The following is a 20,040-nucleotide window of genomic DNA, read 5'->3' as shown; positions in this document are numbered from 1 at the left end:
ATTTCTAATTTTAGAGCACTTTGCTCTTAAAAGATGCATTATAGTATTTGATGTTTTTCTTAAATTATTGTGATTTAGCTTTGTGGCCTAGCATGTGATCTATTCTGTAGAATGATCCATATGTGTTGGAAAAGAATGTATAGTATGTTGTTGAGTGAAGTGATCTGTATGTGTGTATGAAATCATGTTGATTGATGCATTCAGTTTTGTTGCGTCTTTGTTGAGTTCCTATGTAGCTGTTCTAGTCTTCATTAAAAGTGGTGTATTAAAGTCTCTTGCTACTACTTGCAAGTTTTCTGTTTATCTCTTCAATTCTGTTAGAGTTTGATTTATGTCTCTTGAGGCTTTTTCATTGACTTTTTTATGACCTAGACAATTATTATGACAATATCTTCTTGTTCAATTGATTCTTTCATCATCATACAATCAATGGCTTGCCTCTTATGCTGCTTTGTCCCTTGTATGTTTTATCAGAAATTAATATTGCCCATCCCCTGTTCTTTTTTATTCTTATTAGCTTGAAATTTTTTATCTCTTGATTTTTAATCTATTTTTGTCTTTGTATTCAACGTGTGTTCCTTGAAGACAGTATCTGATAGGCCCCGTTTTCTTATCTATTTAGTTACTCTTTATCCCTTACATATTGCATTTAATCTATTTCTGTAGAGTGTAATTAACAATGGGTATTAATTTATTGCTGTTATTGTGTGTATGTGATGCTACTAGTTTCTTGCATATAATTTTCTGGACTTTGTTAATTTTTAAATTGTTGATCTTTCTTCACTTCTATTGTTATGGTTTTCCTTTTGCCATTGTTTTGAGGAAGTTTATTAATTTTTATTAATTTTCTTTATGTTATCTTGTTATTAATTAATTTTTCCAAGTTTAGAGCAATATAATTTAAAATAGACATGCCATCTCCAGTTGGACTTTCTATAAGTACAAAATATATTCCTTCTCTTTTACTTTATAATTCTCTCATTTAAATTGATACCCAGGGCTCCCTAATTTTAGTCTTGGCTGTTTGCCTTACCCAGGACACTCCTGTATTGCCCTGCGGGTATGCTGACTTGTGTGCTGACATCCGGTCGTTGCCTGGCATGGTTAGCTCTTTCCAAAGAAGTCCCTTTAGTATTTCCTGTAAAATGGGTTTTGCACATTCTTTTCATTTCTGTTTTTCTGTAAGTGTCCCAGTTTTGCTGTTGTATTTGAAATTATTGGTTGGCAATTTGATTTTTTTTCTTTTAAAGTTTTATATACATTATAGCAATGCCTTCATGCTTGTGCAGTATCTACCAAGAAATCAGAGCTTAATTTCATGATTTTTCTTTTAGTTAAGTTTTCAGTTCCCCTGAGTTTCTTTCCAGATTCTTTCCTTATCTTTGGTTTAACCAAGTTTGATTATAATATATTTGGTAATTTTATTTAGCAGTAGGTTTGGCATTCAGACAGCATTATCTACGTTTATATCTGGGTTCTAATATTTGTTGCAGTGGCTACACAGGACTCACAAAACTTTTTCATGATTAAAGGGTATATAATGCAAGTTAACAGGTTGCAATACAAGAAATGTTCAGGAGAGAGTTGTTCATCAGGACACATTACACAGTTCTTTCAGGTCTTCTAATAAATACCCCAAAGGCACGCTACTCTCCTGTAAGCCTCAACTCACAGGCCTTCAGCTCAATTCCCTGGTTCAGCAAATCCACCTTCCCACATTAAGGACCCAGAGGGAACCCACTTCACAACCAGACTCCAGCCTCAAAGCCTTCCGTGTTAGTTTCTCCGGGGCCTGGGAAATCTGCCACGCTGCTCTCTGCTCTAGCTTCTGGTGGTACTGCTTCTCCTCGATGGGACAACCTCCTTCTGAAACAAGGAGCTTCACTATGCAGAGATCCCGGCGTCCAGAGGGCACTCCACTCCCGGCTCTTACAGCTAATGAGTTCCCCTTTCCTGCTTGACCTAAGGGGTCATATCTTATACCCAACAGGATGGTTAGCGAAAGTATCCTTTCAGCAGTTTCTCAAAGATGCATCCACTCAGTGCATCCCCCTTTTCTGACCCAGTCCAAGGCAGGGAAAGGTTTTAGGGGAGGTACAATAGCTTTCATTAGAAAAGTCATGTTAAGAAATTCACTGGCCCTGCAGCAATCTATCTGATTGGAGTTCAGTCAGCTTCTTGAAGGCATACCTTTTTGTTCTCTCAGCTACTGGGGACATTTTCTTCCCATAACTCTTTAACACTTTTCTCTGTGCTTTTTGTTGTATCTGCTTGCTCTGAAATTCTGATCTTACAAAGTTATTCCTTTTGATGGTATCCTGCATAATTCTTTGGCTTTCTTTAGTTTTTTTCTTTCTACTTTCTTTTTCTTCTCTGACTATTTTTCTAACATATTAGTATGGAGAAATGTTTATTTATGCTTACAAATACAGCCTTCTATTGCTGCATCTTACTTATCCTTTCAGTCTACTTTTTCAGAAATCATAATGCAATTCTCAATTTCCATTTACTATTTTCGTATGTTTGCTCACTTTTTATATTTTTCAAGTTTGATTTTGTGTTTTCCTGCATTCTTCTAATATTTTATGTTTTATTTGATTTCTTCTTCAGCTTTATTGATTTTTTCCCCTCAAGCCTTTGTAAATACCTAAATGTCATGTTATTTGAATTCCTTCTTAGTTAGCTTCATTGACAGTTCTTCTTAGAAATGTTCCTTAGTTCTATATTTTGGGCACATATTTAAGCTATTTTTGTTTTGTTTTGTTTGCTTAAGCTATTTAATATTGTGAATTGAAAGAATGTGTTTGTCTTGTTGTTGTTTGCTTTTGAGAAATTGTGATGCTGGTGACCGCCTATTTAACTGGTGATTGTGTGCTAGTGTGCTCTTAAGCACTCAGCATCAGTATCTCTGTGGGAATAACAGATAATAGGAATGTGTCCAGGCCCCTCTGTTTTCTGCTTGTATATCACAGCTGATGGTGGATTTGGCTGGTGTGGGTCATTGTTAAACTAGGGAAGGTAGGAAAAAGAAAATAGAATAGTAAAGAAAAGTAAGGGGAAAAGAAAATAGAAGTAGAAAAGAAGAAAAAATAAAATGAAAGCATAAAGAAGAAACACTACCATGAGGCAAAGGTCAAACAAGCATCCACTCTCCATCTTTACAATTCGTTTCTCTAGTACCCCACTCCTGGTATCATAATGTGTTAGTCTGGGTTGACTAGAGAAACAAATCCATGGACACTCATATAGAGGTAAGAAAGAGCTTTATATAATAGAGTAATTATATATTAAGAAAACATCCCATCCCAGTCCAGATCAAGTCCATACGTCCAATATTAGCCTATATTTCCAATACCAGTCTATAAATTCCTCTTCTGACTCATGCGACACATGCACTGACACCAAATGAAGGAAGGTCACAGGTCAGTAGGTGGGAAGTCTTGTGGATCCAGTGGCAGTGGAAGCATCTCAATGCTGGTGTGGGCCTCCACATGGTTACTGCAGCTCCAGGGCTATGGCTGCATCAGTGTAGCTCCATCTGGCTTGCCAACAGGCATGTCTCGCCAGGAGTGTGGGTCCTCCTCCATGGAGCTATTTATCTCCATAGCGCCTTCAAATGAGGTCATCAAGATGTGACCTGTTTGACAGGCTAAACTCCACCCCTTCACGCTTAAGAGTCTAAAGTTGACACTAAATTATGTAACCACCAAATGAAGAAAGTAAAAAATTTGATGAAACGTGAGGGAAAAAAGGAGAAAATTAGATGGGCAAAAACTCCAAGGAGAAGACTGTTGGAGGTAGAGCAACTGACACTATTCTTGCCTTCTAGTATCAAAGGAAACCACAGTATTACTTTTAGGTAGGTCTTTTACCCGTCAGAGAATAAAGAACAGAGATGTTTGGATAATGTCCCTACTATCTTACTCACTTTACAACTATTTCTTTTTGGCAGCCACCTGGCTATTCAAAACTATTGATTACGCAGCATTAACCTTTTCTTTTACACTCTGATGAATAAATGAAATTAGAAAAAATGTTATGAATATAGCTCTAATAATTTTTTTCAATCCTGCTGTTGTCTTTTAACCTTACAAAATGCTCAACATTTTAAAAAGTCATTATTTCTATGTTTAATATACCTAGCAAATGTACTTTGTTTTAAAATAACTTTGAGATTATATCCACAGTTTAATTTAGATTGAAACCCATGCATGAGGTGCCTATTTTGTGCTAGATTCTGCTTTAAACTTTGAGGATAAAGAGATAAAGTTTGCATCATTCTCTTCAAGACCCTGCATCCAATGAGGTGGAAAGTTAATATTATGATAGAATTATGATTGTTAAACATCATGAGTAAATGTGTTATAAAGTTATTATCTGAGTCCATAAAAGAAGCACCAAGTCTGTTTCTCCATAAAATGTTTCTGGAGGAGAAACAAATGAAAAGAAATGGGGAGGCCCAATAGTGGAGGAGAAAGAGGGGAAGCTGCGTGGCCTCTGCAGCGTGCACGCGGCCAGCTTCAGGGGACAGGAGCCTTTGACAGCTCAGCACTGCTGGTCAGATTCTTCTTTATCTAGAAAATTGCCGTGTGGATGGCTGGCAACAATACATCCTTGCTGTATTTTCTTTTTTGTTCTATGGTTTTCAGAGAACTATTTGGGTTTCCATCCTATAGCGTAGTATTTTTCCATAAAGAACCTATAAATAGCTTTTAATAATGAATAATAACGATTTACAGATAAAAGTTGGTAAGCCTTTAATTAAACATTTAGCAAATGCTTAAAAAAAAAGCTGTACCCTAAGGGACAATGATAATGTTTTCTGCATATATTGTACAATATTTAATAGGATGTTCATTAGTTTTTAAATGTACAATCAATTAATGAAAACTGGAAAGAGTCTGGTCAGAAAAGTATAAGGATTATTATTTTTCTCCCCAAGTTTCATGCACTCAGAAATCAATTGTTTAAAAAATAGTACAGAAAATATACTTATTTGTTTATAAGCCGTGGATCTCAGGAGATTCAAGTGTTCACATTTGCAGAATTTCATAATGGTTTTAAAACAGTGGTTTGGGATCTGAGATGAAAACAAAGCTCATAAGATTAATGTATTTCAATATCAGCATATATCATCTAATTTAAATCATCTTTTGAAATATATATATTTTAACCATTAAATATATATTTCTTTGCAAGTTCTGGTGAATTAGGGAAGAAAGAAGGTAAGTGATGGAACATTGGCTTGGGAAGAGATACAGTTGTATTTGACAGTTTTTCTCTGTTTCTTTAACAGTCTACATTTGCTTCCCTTCATTATTGTATTTTCTTTAATTCCTAAATAATTCTTCTGCTCATCCCACCTGAACAGTATAAAAAATAGGAGATATCATCTACAACCTTTTCATAATATATTAATAACACATTTAATAGTACATGAAATATTCTTTAAGTTTGTTGTTTGTTTGTTTTTCATTTTGTTAGCAACGTTTTCCTGTAATGATGAAAATTTAGGAAAACTGCATTTCCACATCCGGACCTTAAGTGTACTCCCTACCGTGCTAATGACTTGAGCTAATGGAGTGCTCCATTCAGTGGAACCCACAGTTTGCTTATATTGATTACATTATCAGTAGTAGTAATCACAGATACCATTACCAACCAATTACACATACACATATCTAAGCTAGGTGACTTATTCACTAACATAATCTCTTACGATTCTTAATTTTGTAATGAAGCTGATCATCTCCTTGTCCAATTAAGTGTAACTACATAGTTTCATCGAGTAGGCTTAAATGCAGGTATATTGAATTATGTAGTGGGTAATTACTTGCATATGTTTGTAACAAGGCCAAATGAGGGCAATTTGAGTGTAATCTGTTTCTGATTCTATTTGAGAACTGCACTCGGGAAGGTTAACTGCTTTTAAAAATAGACCCAAACATGTATGTGGAGCAAACATCACAGAAGTATATGCCCCGCTCTCATAGCAGAATGGAGTGTACTAACTGGTACTCGGCCATGCAACCAGGACCCAAGGCAGTAGACTCCCTGGAACCTTCGAGATAAAATTTCCAAGGTCACCGTGGAAGGTTCATTCCAGGGAAAAACAACTTAGAGACACTCTTGAAGTTTTCTATGAGATAAACTAGGGGTAAGGCACAGTTATGTTCTACTTGCTAAATCTTCGACATGAGACCACACATGACTACCAGGGGCCATCACCTGTCAGTTGCCCTGCTTTGATGACTTGTACATTGTTACGAAGCTAGAAGCTATGTCAACACCATTTCAAACACCAAAAGGAATATATGAGCATGACAGGTTTGGACAGATCTTTCAGGCTAAGACAATAAAGAAAGACCTGGAAATCTTAATATTGGGCAATTAAAACCTCTGGGTAACAGTAGAATTTATCATTATGTTATACATTAGGGCTGTAGGGAGACTTATTAATAACCTGCAATACACAGATGTCACAATCTTGCTTGCTGAAAGTGAGGAGGACTTGAAGCACTTCCTGATGAAGAAGGATTGCAATCTCCATTGTGGATTACAATTCATTATAAAGGAAACCCAAATCCTAACAACCTGACCAAGAAATAACATCATGAGAAATGAAGGAAAGATTGAAGTTGTCAAAGATTTCCATCTTGTTTGGATCCAAAATCCATTCTCATCTTAGCAGCAGTTAAGGTATTGCTTTGGGTAACTCTGCTGCACAAGACATCTTTAAAGTGTTGAAAAGCAAGGATGTTACTTTCAGGACTAAGGTCGGTCTCACCTAACCTATGGTATTTTCTGTTACGTCATATCCATGTGAAAGTTGCACACGGAATAAAAAACACCGAAGAAATCGATGCATTGGAATTATGGTGTTGGTGAAGAATACTGAGAGTTTCACGGATGGCCAAAAAGAGAAGCCAGTCTGTCTTGGAGGAAGGAAAGCTAGAATGCGTATTAGAGCCAAGGCTGGCAAGGCTTTGCCTCACATACTTTAGACTATTTTAAGCAGAGGCTTGCCCCCGCAGGAGGAGCGCATGCTCGGTAAAGGAGAAGACCCTTAGTAGGATGGAATGACACAATGGATGCAGCATGAGGTTAAACAAAGCAACAACCATTAGACTAGCACAGGTCCGGGAGGTGTTTTGTTCTGATGGACAGAGGGTCGTGATCTGTCAAAACCAACTCAAGTGCAAGTACTAACAACAAACAACGAGCTTGTGTGTCCTCAGAATTTCTCAGCCTACTACATTATAGATATGATGTTGTTAGGTGCCGTCAGTCTAGCTCTGACGCATAGCAACCCTACGCACAACACAACGAAGCACTGCACGGTCCTGCACCCGCCGCCCAGTTGTTCCTGTGCCTGAGCCCATGGGAGCAGGCACTGTGTCAGTCCATCTACTTGAGGGCCTTCCTCCTTTTGCTGCCCTTGCACCTTACCAAGCATGATGTCCTTCTCCGGGGCTAGGTCTGTCCTGACAAAATGTTCGACGTATGTAAAGCGAAGTCTTGCCCTCCGTGCTCCCAAGGCCCACTCTGGCTGTCTTGCAGTACAGATCGGTTTGTGCTTCTAGCAGCACTTGGTACTTTCAATATTCTTCTCCAGCTCCACAACTCAAGTGCATCGTGTCTTCTTCTTTCTTCCTTACTCAACGTCCAACTTTGACATGCAAATGATGCCATGGAGAATGCCATATCTCGGCTTAGATGTACCTTTGACCTCAAAGTAACATCCACATTTGTGAGTACTCTAAGGAGGTCTGTGCCGCAGATTTACCGAATGCAATATGTCTTTTGATCTCTTGACTGCTGCTTCCAGGAGTATTCATTGTGGATCCAAGTAAGACAAAATCCTTGACCACTTCAATCTTTTCTGCCTTTATCATGATGCTCTCTGTGGGTCCAGCGATGAGGATTTGGGGCTTGCTTCCATAGAGGGTGAAGATTGCACTCCTCGCTCTTTCTCCACACGTGTTCCAAGTCCTTTCCACTGTCAGCAAGGTTGTGATGGCTACATACCCCCGGGTGTTAGTACCTTCCTCCACTCTTGATGCCACACTCTTCTTCAGATTGTCCAGTTTGGCTATCAGTGTGTCATATCGAGGTGGTGCTTGGGTTGCTGTGATGTTGGGTGCTGTGTCACTGGCATTTCAGATGCCAGCAATCACTCAATGGGAAAGGGTTTCAGAGGAACTTCCAGACTAAGAACAGACAACAAAGAACTGCTCATCTCCCCACAGATTCGAAGCACTGTCACATGAATATGTTACTTAGAGGAAAATGGGGAAGCCAAAAGGATATCTTGCAGTTCTATATTCTTATTTCAATCTTAACAAAAATTAGGATGAGATTTATTTGTTTTATTTTACAGAGTATAGGTGGGAGATGTGGTCTATACTCTTCAAGTGAATGTTTCTTTTTGTACAGGATTTATGCACTTTTGATTTGTGGTTATATTTCCCACAGAGCATAAGTTATTAAACACTGTGAATCTGTTTATAGAAATGATGCAAAACCAATGAAATATAATTGACATAACACCGGATAAATCAAAAAGTATTCCTACAAGGAATTAGCCCATATATGCCTGAGTTTATTCCAAACAGCACACATTTCTGTAATCGGTGGAGAGCTGCAGACAAGTTCTCTCAGTAATGCACTTGCGATAGTTTTATTAGTGTCTTCAAAAATAGGAGACAGGTGCCATGGAAAGTCATGACTTTGAAATCGACTAATAGCAAATATTTAATAAAGTTTATATAGATATCTTCCCAAATCATTGAATCTGTGCAACACATTCGTGGGAATGAACCCCGACAAAAACAATTTTTTCCCATGGATCAATCATTTTTAGGAATATCAAGAAGACCTCAAAATCCACCAATAGTTCATGAAGATCATTGAACAGTGTGATCCAGAGAGCAAGATCCGGTGAAAGCAGTGGCTTCCCAGGGGATCTGTTGAGCCCGTTAACTTCAAGTCAGTGTAGTCAGCTCCATAGGAAATCACTGCTACTTTGGCAGTCCTAAAGGATTGTCTTGATAAGCTTTCCCAAAACATGCAGGATAAGCATAAGTACTTATTATGAAGATAGTCCAAAATGATGAAAAACTTAATTGATAAGAAAACATCCAAGAAAAAGGTGCACGAAGTAATTTTTTCCATGTCAGTAATATTATTATTGTTTGTTTTCAATGACATCAGGGTCTGCCCTATGTGAATTTCATCTGGGAGCCCTTACCCTATCCACTCTATAGGCCTGATCTTGATATTTTAGATTTCATTTTATTTCCAAAACTCAGAGAACTTTGAAAAGGAATACAAATTGAGTCCCTCAAAATTACCAAAACTGCCAGTTTGATATTGTGTAAAGCAGAGTGCAGAATTCTTTCAGGAAGTTTTATAGCGATAGGAACATTTCTTTCAGGAGTGTATAGACCTAGATGGAAGATATGTCAAGGAATAATAACTTTTATCAATAACTTAATATTATTAAGTTACAATAATAATATTTTCTATAATAAAGGAATACTTCTTTACTTATTTTCAAACTCATGACAATCTGTAGAAATGCAGATAAAAATTTTTGCATATGGAACTGAATTTGAAAACTCCAAATAATGTATCTAATTGCTAAACAATTTTATTTTTAGAAATATTTTTCTTCAGCATAGAATAATGGATTTTTAATACTTTTTTCAATGCCAATATAACATAATCCATGGCATATGTTAAGTGGAGGCAATTTTATGACCAACATACTAATTGATGTTTATAATTAAAAACTCAGGGATACAAATGATTTAAAAGCACAAAATATTGGACGACATGGCTCTTTTGGGAAAGAAAATCTAGTAATTATTTCTATAAAAATTGTATACAATTTTCATTAGGAAGTTACTCTTGAAAGAAAATTTTAAATATGATTGAAATGTGACTCCAGGGAAGACATAAAGCTCTTTATTTTTGTTGCCATGGTCAACTTTCATGCTGTTCCTGACAGGATGTGTAGAATGGAAATTGTGCAAGAAGAGTGTTACACATATAACCATATATAAGCTATATTAGCTCTAGGAAATTTGGAAATTATCTAAGAATTTGGGGTACTTTTCACAGTTCCTTTTACTGAGGATGAACTTGCCCCACGAAGTCTGTCTTCATATCTGGATTTTATCTTGAATATGATAAATGTATCTGGAAGCTAATGTTCATTTATAGAATAATTTTTGCTTGACACATCAAATTTGGACTCAATAATGTGGCAAACTAAATAATGTTCCTTTGTTAATCTAATAGGTTATGATCATGGTTCTCAAGTCTTAAAATGTATAGTTCGCCATTATGTGTTCATTTCAGATTTTTAAAATTGATGAATTGGGTGAGCGTTTGCTGAAAAGGTCCGTTTCTCATGCAGCAACCCACAAACATTTTGTTTCACATCACTGATTGCGTTTCCCTCCATGTAACACCACGTATCCCAATCCCTGCCGGTATTTCCACTTGTCAATGTTGTCCTTGGGTAAACACTGCCCTTTGGATCTCTCAGCGGTTGATGGTTGAGAAATGGGTGTGCCTTCTTGAGAAGTGCCGTTTATGCTGCCTTGGTTCTTAAGACTTGTGTATGCAGTCCACCAGCGAGGAGAGATACTTACTGTGGCTTTTTTTTGGTGGGGAGAGGTCAGGGGCAGGGGGTAAGGATTGGCTTTTTAAATACAAACCGTATATATTTAGATAATTCTCAAGAGATACATTTTAATATCTTCCAAGAAATCTGACATTGGTCCCCAAAGGAATATGAAATCATCTTGGAAATCCAAAGAAATCCAAAGATGATAATATTTAAAATGTTTTGTTTTTGAATTCTTTTAGAATCGTACTCTGATTTTTTATAAGTGTTAAAGAAAGCAGTGCAATTTTTAAAAGCAGATACGAAATGCTTACACTGCAAGGTAGCAGTCAAAACTCTTGAGTTGCTTTCTATTATCTAACCCTGCTTTTTAAAGCAATCATGACACAGAACTACATGAAAAGCAACAAGAATACATGGAGAAACCAAAATTTCAAGTCAATAAGCAATTATTTTTTACTTTTTACCTCTGAACCATTTCTGTGAATGAAAATAAAAAGGGTTGATTTTTATCCAAATTCAACAATATTTCCTTTTTAAACATACAGCATCTAGTTTTTCTGTGTGTTCGTTAAATTTTTAACTTACTATATGTATTAAGGGACGTTGCCATCTTTTGATATATTTAAAAGGTGAATCATTGTGTTTTTAAACACTAAGAATGGCTTCTTTATTCTGTGACAAATCATGCTGGTAGTCTGTTATTTGTATATGTAAAACCTTCCTTTTTGCCTTATCATGTATCTGTTACACACATCATTAACATTCTGTTCTTTGTTTGTGCAGAGCCGGCTACTTGCCTCAGAATATTCCCCTGGAGATGATCAGATACCTATCTGAGGAAAAGGATTTTCTTCCTTGGCATGCTGCCAGCCGGGCTCTTTATCCTCTGGATAAATTGCTGGACCGCATGGAGAACTATAATGTCTTCAATGTAATCATATATATTCTCTTACTCTCATAAGATAAGCTGTTATTTTCCTATTTGCTATTCACCATTGACTCTACGTTATTTTCGTTCTTCTAATTTGCGTGATTACTTTTGTCCTGATTTTTCTTTTCCACACTGATGAAAATTATTCGAAGAAATTTATTACAAGCGACGTTTTTTTCCTGCCTCAAAGTGTCAATTAATCTTCAATGAATGCTTCGGAATTTAAGAACAAATATACAGAGCAAATCCTTAAAGTTCAACCGACTTCCCGATAGAAAAGGACGCCGTGTTCACAAAGGACTTCCCCTGGTTAGAGAGGGTCCAAAAATCTAGCAGAATATAGACAGTTTCAGCAAGGCTTCTTAGTCATTATTTTTATCCAAAAGGGCAGAGTGAATTCAATTCACTTCCTTAATTAACGAGGATAAGATCAACATTGAGGCCAAAGCCCATTCATAATTGGGTCCAAGGGGACACAGGAGAGCAAACAACAGATAATCCAAATAGACGTGAGGACATGACACACATTCCAACAGCCTGACCAGATTTCCAGAGCTGAAGCCTGGGAAACCAAATTGCACTGCTAACACCAACTAATCTAATTTAATCATCACTTTAAATAAGATTCAGATTAAAGACTGTTAATAAGCTTTTGATTTCCAAATTTTCTATCAGTTGTGAGGCTTTGCATATGACAATACGTTTCTGTGCCGTCTATTATCTTTGCTCACTGTTTTGCTCTCCTTCAAAGAGCCTGTTTCTGTCTTATAAAATCGTCTTGTGACATATTGGCTATACTGACTAACTTACGTATTTGGAAACTATATTTCCACGTCATGAAACTGGCTATTCAAGCCATTCTAAATGTCAGAGAGCCATCAAAGGTCCTTCTTTCTTACCCTAAGCTAAATTGAAAGCCCCCGGTTAGTTACTTGTGGACAGGGACAATCATGCCATGGCTATCATTAGCTTTGTCTCAACTATTACATCTGATGCTCAAAGAAATGTGGCGTTTCCATTGTGGTACAAATAATATCTACTAGAGAAAGACATATACTTTTCTTTTTTCCTTAACAAAACACACTGTAATGAAATTTTTGTAAAAGTAACACACATTTTTGTGTAATTTTTAGTTTTAAATAGTGTGTGATGCCAGACATTTCATTTTCAATAAAAGTTAAAAATTGCTTTGAATATATCATTAGCTGAATCGATTGTTGATTCTGAAATACCATGTAATTATACTGAAGATCATTCTGTGGCTTTCAGTTCAACAATAATAGTCTGTAGGCTGGCTGGGCCTACATAATACTTTAAGTATATTCTACTGGTAGAAAATAAATGTTATGTGCTCACGTTCTTATAGCATATCTATAGTAAATCTTATAGATATATAGTATTTCTTATAGAATATCAAGTCCAAGTATCATCAACGTTACTATTTATTCATTTGGTTGTAAACATTGTCAATGTTATAAATCATTCTTTTGTCCAATAGGAAAAGTAGACTTCCAAATTTTGATAGTATTAGATCTGTGTGTCCTGTATTTGAATTGCTAAGTTAAGTAACATTGTAATTGGGAAGTTATTGTGCTCATAATTTCACTGTTATTTGAAAGCAGCTATATTTAGAAAGTGTGTTCTTGTTATTATAACATTTTAGTGGTCAGAATAGAGATGTTTCAAGCTGACACCATCTTTCTACCTTCCTTGTTCCATTTAGGAATATATTTTGGAGCAAGTGGCAACAACATATCTCAAACTTGGATGGCCCAAAAATAATTTTAATGGATCCCTTGTTCAAGCATCTTACCAACACGAGTACTGTATTATTTGATTATTCTTTCAGTTTCTCCATGAGCTATACAATAAAATCGTACTAGTGGCATTGTGGTTTTAGCTGCATGAGATGATCTTTCTTTCACGCTTGATCTTTCATTTCCGTTTTCTGGGAGGATCGCTACGGGGCAGCAGGTCCATTGCTTGACACGAGGACCCAGGAGTCCTTGCCATGTTTAATGTGAGCTCTGCCTTAATGAAGTAGTGAGATGGACTTATACCCTCCTCTGTGTACTGATTCCAGATCTGACTTTTATAGATCTCTGCTTAATTGTCTCTTCACCAGTAGTTTGTAATTTCATAATCTAAAAAGCATCTATCTTTATGTTCATTCTTTACTAACCAACTGTTTATTTAATGTTGCCCCGACTTTCTCTTCAGACAGTAACACTGCTGTTTCATTTCATTTTTCTTCCTTTTAATGCCGTCTAGAGAACTACACAGAGAGGTTATAATGCTGGCGTGCAGTTTTGGTAACAAGCACTGTCACCAACAGGCATCAACACTTATATCAGATTGGATTTCCAGCAACAGGAACAGGTAAATTGAAAACAGTCCTGTGTTGCTCAGATGATTTCAAACTGCTTTCAGAGTCTCAGTTGATGCATTCCACTTTCAATGCTGAAGTATTAGAGAGAAAGCAAAGGGATGTTTGTTCTGGTTCATAGTTTCAAATACAATGGCTTGAAAATAACAATATATTTCAAGTTTTAGGCTATCTTTCTTAATTTATGCCCTTATGTTTCAGGTATGAAGCTAAGTCAACAAGTATTGTTCCTAGTGTTTCAGCTCATGCATACTTGGGTCCATCCAAAACAACATGTCCCTGCCATCAGTGCTATAGAGGAGTTCTCTAAGTTGAATACTCACCTTAGTCTTATGAAGGCATTAGACTGAAGACAAAAATGATAACAACCACATCTCGCTGCCATCGGTCAATTCTGACGTTTAGCAAGCTTATAGGTGGAAGAGAGATGGGGTTTCCTATTCCTATAAAGAGTTAAAGTCTTGGAAACCTACAGGGGCAGTTCTGCTCTGACTAACAAGGTCACTGGGGCTGAATTGACTCTGGGTTTTCCAGCGGTCGATGTTTATGGAAGCAGACAGCCTCATCAGACCATTCTCCCTCAAAGTAGCCCGTGCCTTTACACTACTGCTCAATGCAAACCTTACGAGGCCACCAGGCTCCTTCATTAGGACAGTCAGGTGCAGTCAAGAAAAATGTCCAGTCAAGGCAGTGGCTTTTGCGGGGCCCTATTAACCCATTGAAATTCAAGACAGAGCGATCAGCCAGAAGGTTATGGCAACTGTTTATTCATACTTTTTATCCCAAAAGAGTAATTCTGATAGATTTTCTTGAAGGGCACTGAACAATTACAAAGACTTATTAGGAAGAAGCTGGAAAAAAAATGGAAACAGCATCTGTGAAAAAAAAGACCAGGAAATTTGCCCCAAGGAATTATTTTTCCATCCGAATGATGCACCTGCTAATTCTTTGGGGGTGGAGGAGGCTATTATGAGAATTTTCTTGGGAAAATTTACCCCTTCCAGCAAACAGCCATGATTTTGCTCCTTGAGATTTCACTTTGTCCCCAAATTTCAAAGGGAATGTAAAAGGGCATGATTTGAGCCCATCAGGTTACCTAGCATGCTGTTTGGACTGGCTGTAAATCAAAGGACTGGGAAAGCCTTAGAATTAGAGAGATGGAAACACTGGATTTATGAGTGTGTAGAACTATGTCAAGAACCAACAACTGCCTTATACTTTGATATTTTATTAATAAAGATTTCATTTTGATATTTTTGTTTTATGAGATTTATATGGTTTTATAGCAGTCATTTTTATTTACCCTTGTGCAAAGCACCGGCTTGTTTCTAGTTGTGATAGCTTGGCCGTCATTCCATGAAAGGAAATCATTAAATTGGGGGAATCTCATTAAGGCTCTTGATAAAACCATGTTATTCTTTCAGAAACATTTATCTGCATATGTTATAAGCAAAGTAGCACAACAAACATGAATATTAAAAAATACAAATGGAAAGGAGATCTTTATTCTTTCAGTGATCCCTGGCAGCGACCTTGAACTTGTATCTTATCTGAAAATTTCACAATCCAACAGGTCACTAGTGCATAATATGTGGTTAAAGTAATTTAATGTAATTGTTTTCAGAAAAAATTGAATATTAATGAAAGAAATATTAAGCATAAAAGAAAAATCCATTTATCTTCTTACTATAGTGTTTAAACTTTCTGTAAGCATATTTGTAAAGATTTTCATACTCCTTTTTTTCATACATTGAACTACAAACGCATGCCCCACTCCAGTCATTGGCCTCTGTGTTTATTAATGTCAGAAGGGAAGGGCAGGATAGGGAGTCAGAGGACTTTATCGAGATGACGCCTGTGCCTCATAGGTGAGTCAGGGATGACCATCATGGACAGCAGAGGCAAGGTCTCGTTCCAGATGAGCACAGAGAACAGCAGAGTCTCTATAAGCTGCTATGGAACAAACTGGCATTTTCCTTGTCAGGAGTTAGTTATGTTTAAATTTAGTATCTAAATGGCTCCAGTTCAAAGGGTAACTATCCTGTTTTAAAGGTTGCTGAGGGAAATATTTCACTGCAATATTTAGTAATTTGTCATAATATTTCATATCCCCTAGCATTTTTCTGTTTGCCCTTTAAGTTAAGTTAATCATTTTGAGCCTTGTACTAAGCTATGAGGGAAAATATTTTATCATTATATCTCTCAATTGATCCATCATATAATTGATGACAGTGATTAAATGCTTCATCAGTCTTCTGAAGAACTAAAAAAAAAATCTTCATTTAAAAAATATTTTCCTAGTGATAATCCTTTTGCTAAGTCTCTGGAAACTATTATATTTGACCTGAACATGTTAAATGAAGTTTTTTCCTCCGTATTTCTTATCATGCCCTTCAATTCAACTACATATTACTAGGTTATAAAAATAAAATGTAGAGCTACTTAAAATCAATACATGCCTTTTATTAGAGTTGATAGTTGTAGTTTAAACTTTCATTTTTTAAAAAGATTCTTGATATAATTTTAAGCTTATAAAAAACTTGTGAGTTGGTTACTTTTTGACCCTTCAATGAATATACTCACATTATCATATAGTTTTACCTTAAACCAAAAATTGGGCTTGTACCATTGCTTTCACTGTTTCTATGAAAACTATTAAGTCTATTACCATTTCCTACATTTAAAGATACAGGTTCTTAATGTACTGTTTTATAATATTGTACTGAGCACCTCTTAGTGCCAGGTGGGAAAGCAAAGAAAAAAGTGAAGTTCAAATTAAAAAGAGAGGCAGTGCTCCAAGTAAAGAATTTTCCTACATGAGTAAAGCAAGTACTAAGCAAGAGACAAGGTGTAAAATGCCTTCCTTCTTTAGAGGACTTGCTCTCTGACGCATGAGCGTGACTAGGGGGTGGTAGAGGTAGGTGGTTGGGGGCTGCAGGTGGAATACACCTGAGTTGACATTTAGCTGGATAATCCTGGTGATTTCTCAGTTGGGAACGTGAAAAACCATCACTTCTGATATGTCAGTTCATTTCAGTTTTGATAACTCTGTCATTTATTCATAATGAAATAATTAAATTTGGACCCAATGCATGAAGGTGATTTTGTCATTTCCTTCATCACTTTTATATCTTCTTGCATCGCTTGCTTTTGCAAGTCGGCAAGTAAACCTGCTAAGTGGAACTAACTGTGTTTACTAAGATTTGCTCAACCGACCAGATGACAGATCTCAGCATATACAGGTAACCTCCTGCAGTGAGGGCACTGGCGCCACTGAGCCACCTCAGAGTGAAGATCAGAGGTTTAATCTGTGTTTTTCAGATGACAGCTTAATAGTAAAGCAATACTAGAATCTGGTTGCTGATGCTGAGTTCAACTTTCTTAAATTGAATCAATGAAGGGGATGGCATAGTTTCTTTTTAAATGAACCTGAAGCAAAACATCAGTCAGCTCTATTTTTTCTTGTTTAATTCTATTTTTTTAAGTAACAAGTAAAAAAGCATAATCATAAAAGCTAGGAATACTATACAGGTATATTTTCTACTAATAACTGAGAAGTGGGTAGTTAGGGTTAGGTTCAGGGTCAGGGTCAGGGTCTCTGTAGGAGAAAGACTTGCTGATATACTTCCACAACAATTACAAACAAGAAAGTCTTACCGGGAAGTTCTACTCTGTCCTATAGGCTTATTATGTGTTGAAATTAATTGCATGACAGTGGAGTGGACATTACATTACAAAGAAGCATAATCTGGATATATTGGGACAGGTGTATAATCCCTGGTATGAAACTCCAGAAAATTGATGGTGTCAGAAAAAAAAAAAAAAGTAGTTCAGGAGAGGCTAATGACACCCAAAAGTGCAATGAGAGAAAATGTGAGAGAAAAATTTAAGATGTACAGTGGATGATAAATTGAATGAGCCAGCATTCTTATCCGTGTTAAAATATTCAAATGTTACAGTGTGTGGAATTGTAATGGCGATGCCATGCATGAAAATGGATTGTGTTACATCCAGGTCTGGTTAGGCTCTGATTTGGACATGAAGTTCAGCAGAATGCCACATTTCAGAAACGAGACAGAGTGCCAAGCACACAGTGGAGAACAATACAAATGATAAAAAGATCTTGAAAACATGAGCTATGAGAGGAGCTGGTGAGCCCTGAAAATTTCACTCTAAAATAAATGTTAAAGGCATAGAAAAGACGATATCCATTTTTATATGTACAAAAAGCATAACAAAAGGTACAATAATTGGTTTCTTTCACTGGTTCGTGCAAATTAACAAGAAATAATAGCCCTAAGTATTGCTGGGTAAAATATAGGGAAACATTATTACAGCAGATGCATTATAATGTAAAATCTCTGAATTAGAATGCTATTGGGATGTACAATTAACCACATAGAAATCACAATATGATAATATGTGGTTTTCGATGAATAATAAATTTAACCTGAAATTAAATGCCTGTCTAAAACACAGACTTTTAATTTTGTACTAATGTATTATTTTAAAAATAATTTTAAAAGGCACAGTTTAAAACCTGAAGCCTATTAAATATAAAGAATTAACGGAGAGTAATATAGATCACCTATCCCAGAAATTGATGACTGGTATCTTCACTCTATTTGTAAAAAGTACTCTGAAACAGCATAGTACCTGGTAGCTTGTAATTATCCAATTGAGTCGACTCTATTTCACCTCATGAGGACCTTAGAGGTGTGAGAGTAGAGTTGTGGTCCAGGAGGTTTCCAGTGGCTTAGTTTCTCAAGGGCAGCACTAGGCCTCGCTTCCCGGTGCTTTTGGAAACTGGACCTTTCACTTAGCAGTCCAGTGCATCACCAGCTCCCTGTCCATTGGGTAATTAGGGAAAAGAGGTGTTACAGTTTAAAAGCAAAGAGAACTAGAGTAGATGCTGACTCTAGTCCAAGACTCTGGTATTGGGTTTCCAACTGCAAGGTTGGCATTTCAAACCTACTGGCCACTTCACGGCAGAAAGGTAAGGCGACCTGCCCCCACAAAAGTGACAGACTCAGAAACCCGAAATAGTGTTGTGAGAAGCTACGGTCGACTAAACGGCAGTGGGTTTAATGTTGAAAACTGCTTTGGCAGAGAAAAGATGAAGATTCATCAAAAGATTGTTGGCCCATGCATGTGTTGACTGAAGGCAGTGAATTTTGGCTCATATGTATTCATGTGTTCTTTTGATTTATAAACGTTACTCTCTAGGTTTTGATTTTGTAGTGTTTATTCCAATCAGTTGTTTATAGAAATGACTGTGCAAGATCTCATCATTTTATGTCATTTTGCAGATTACTAAATTAAAAGCCCACAAGGATTACGTCATTTGCCAAGATTATACCATCGTAAGTGGTGTAGCTCAAGTTCCATCCTCAGCCTGCCACGTTGTCTTAGTCAATTCTGTGATGGTATATAAAATAATCACGTGGCAATAATATATGCTTACTTAAAAATCGTTTGAGAAAACAACAGTCAAACTCCAGTACTCCCTGCAATGAGTATGTGCAACAACGTTATGCCCATAGCCAATGTTCCTTAAACGTGAAGTCATCTCAGAATTACCAGGACTTGCTTGATTCTGCGCCGCCCCCCACTCCTAGACTTCCTGGATCAGTAGATGGGACGGGACATGGAGGCATGTGGAAATACCAGTTGTCGTTGCCCCCAACGGCCACACTTTGGGGACGACTGCGGTGGGTAAAGGTTTCTGCCTCCAGTGTCATCGACACTGGTGATCACAATGGAATTGTTCTTCTAAAGAAGGTTCCTTAGTTCCCTTATTTAGAGCATAGCGGTATAATTACCAATAACTCACGTCATCAGAGTCATATGACAGAATGCCTATTTCATACCTGACACTGTTCAGAGTTACCCTCTGCTTACTTTGAATCCCCCAGGGCATCAATATGGGGATTGTTATTGATGTTGGGTGAACTCTCATTAACATACTGACGATGTGATTTTTAATGGTGAAGTATGAACAGTAACCGTCACTGAATGCATTCGTTCCGATTCTTTGGGAGCCCTGGCCGCGTGGTGGGACCCTGTCGCCGGGCTGCCTGCAAG

At 36.9% G+C, this 20,040-nt stretch overlaps 1 protein-coding gene across 1 annotated transcript in view; it reads left to right on the top strand.

Annotated features, from left to right (window-relative positions):
• LOC142436553 (thyrotropin-releasing hormone-degrading ectoenzyme-like) overlaps positions 1-11,600 on the top strand; it is a 184,874-nt gene extending 173,274 nt beyond the window's left edge. Inside the window, exon 11 of the mRNA XM_075540127.1 lies at positions 11,423-11,600. Coding sequence (XP_075396242.1) covers positions 11,423-11,600 — 178 coding nt within the window. The remainder of the gene's footprint in view (positions 1-11,422) is intronic.
• The last annotated feature ends 8,440 nt before the right edge of the window (positions 11,601-20,040 follow it).

This window comes from Tenrec ecaudatus, unplaced genomic scaffold, assembly GCF_050624435.1.
Source record: "Tenrec ecaudatus isolate mTenEca1 unplaced genomic scaffold, mTenEca1.hap1 Scaffold_398, whole genome shotgun sequence".
Lineage (NCBI taxonomy): Eukaryota > Metazoa > Chordata > Mammalia > Afrosoricida > Tenrecidae > Tenrec > Tenrec ecaudatus.
This window is presented reverse-complemented; position numbering and strand designations above follow the sequence as displayed.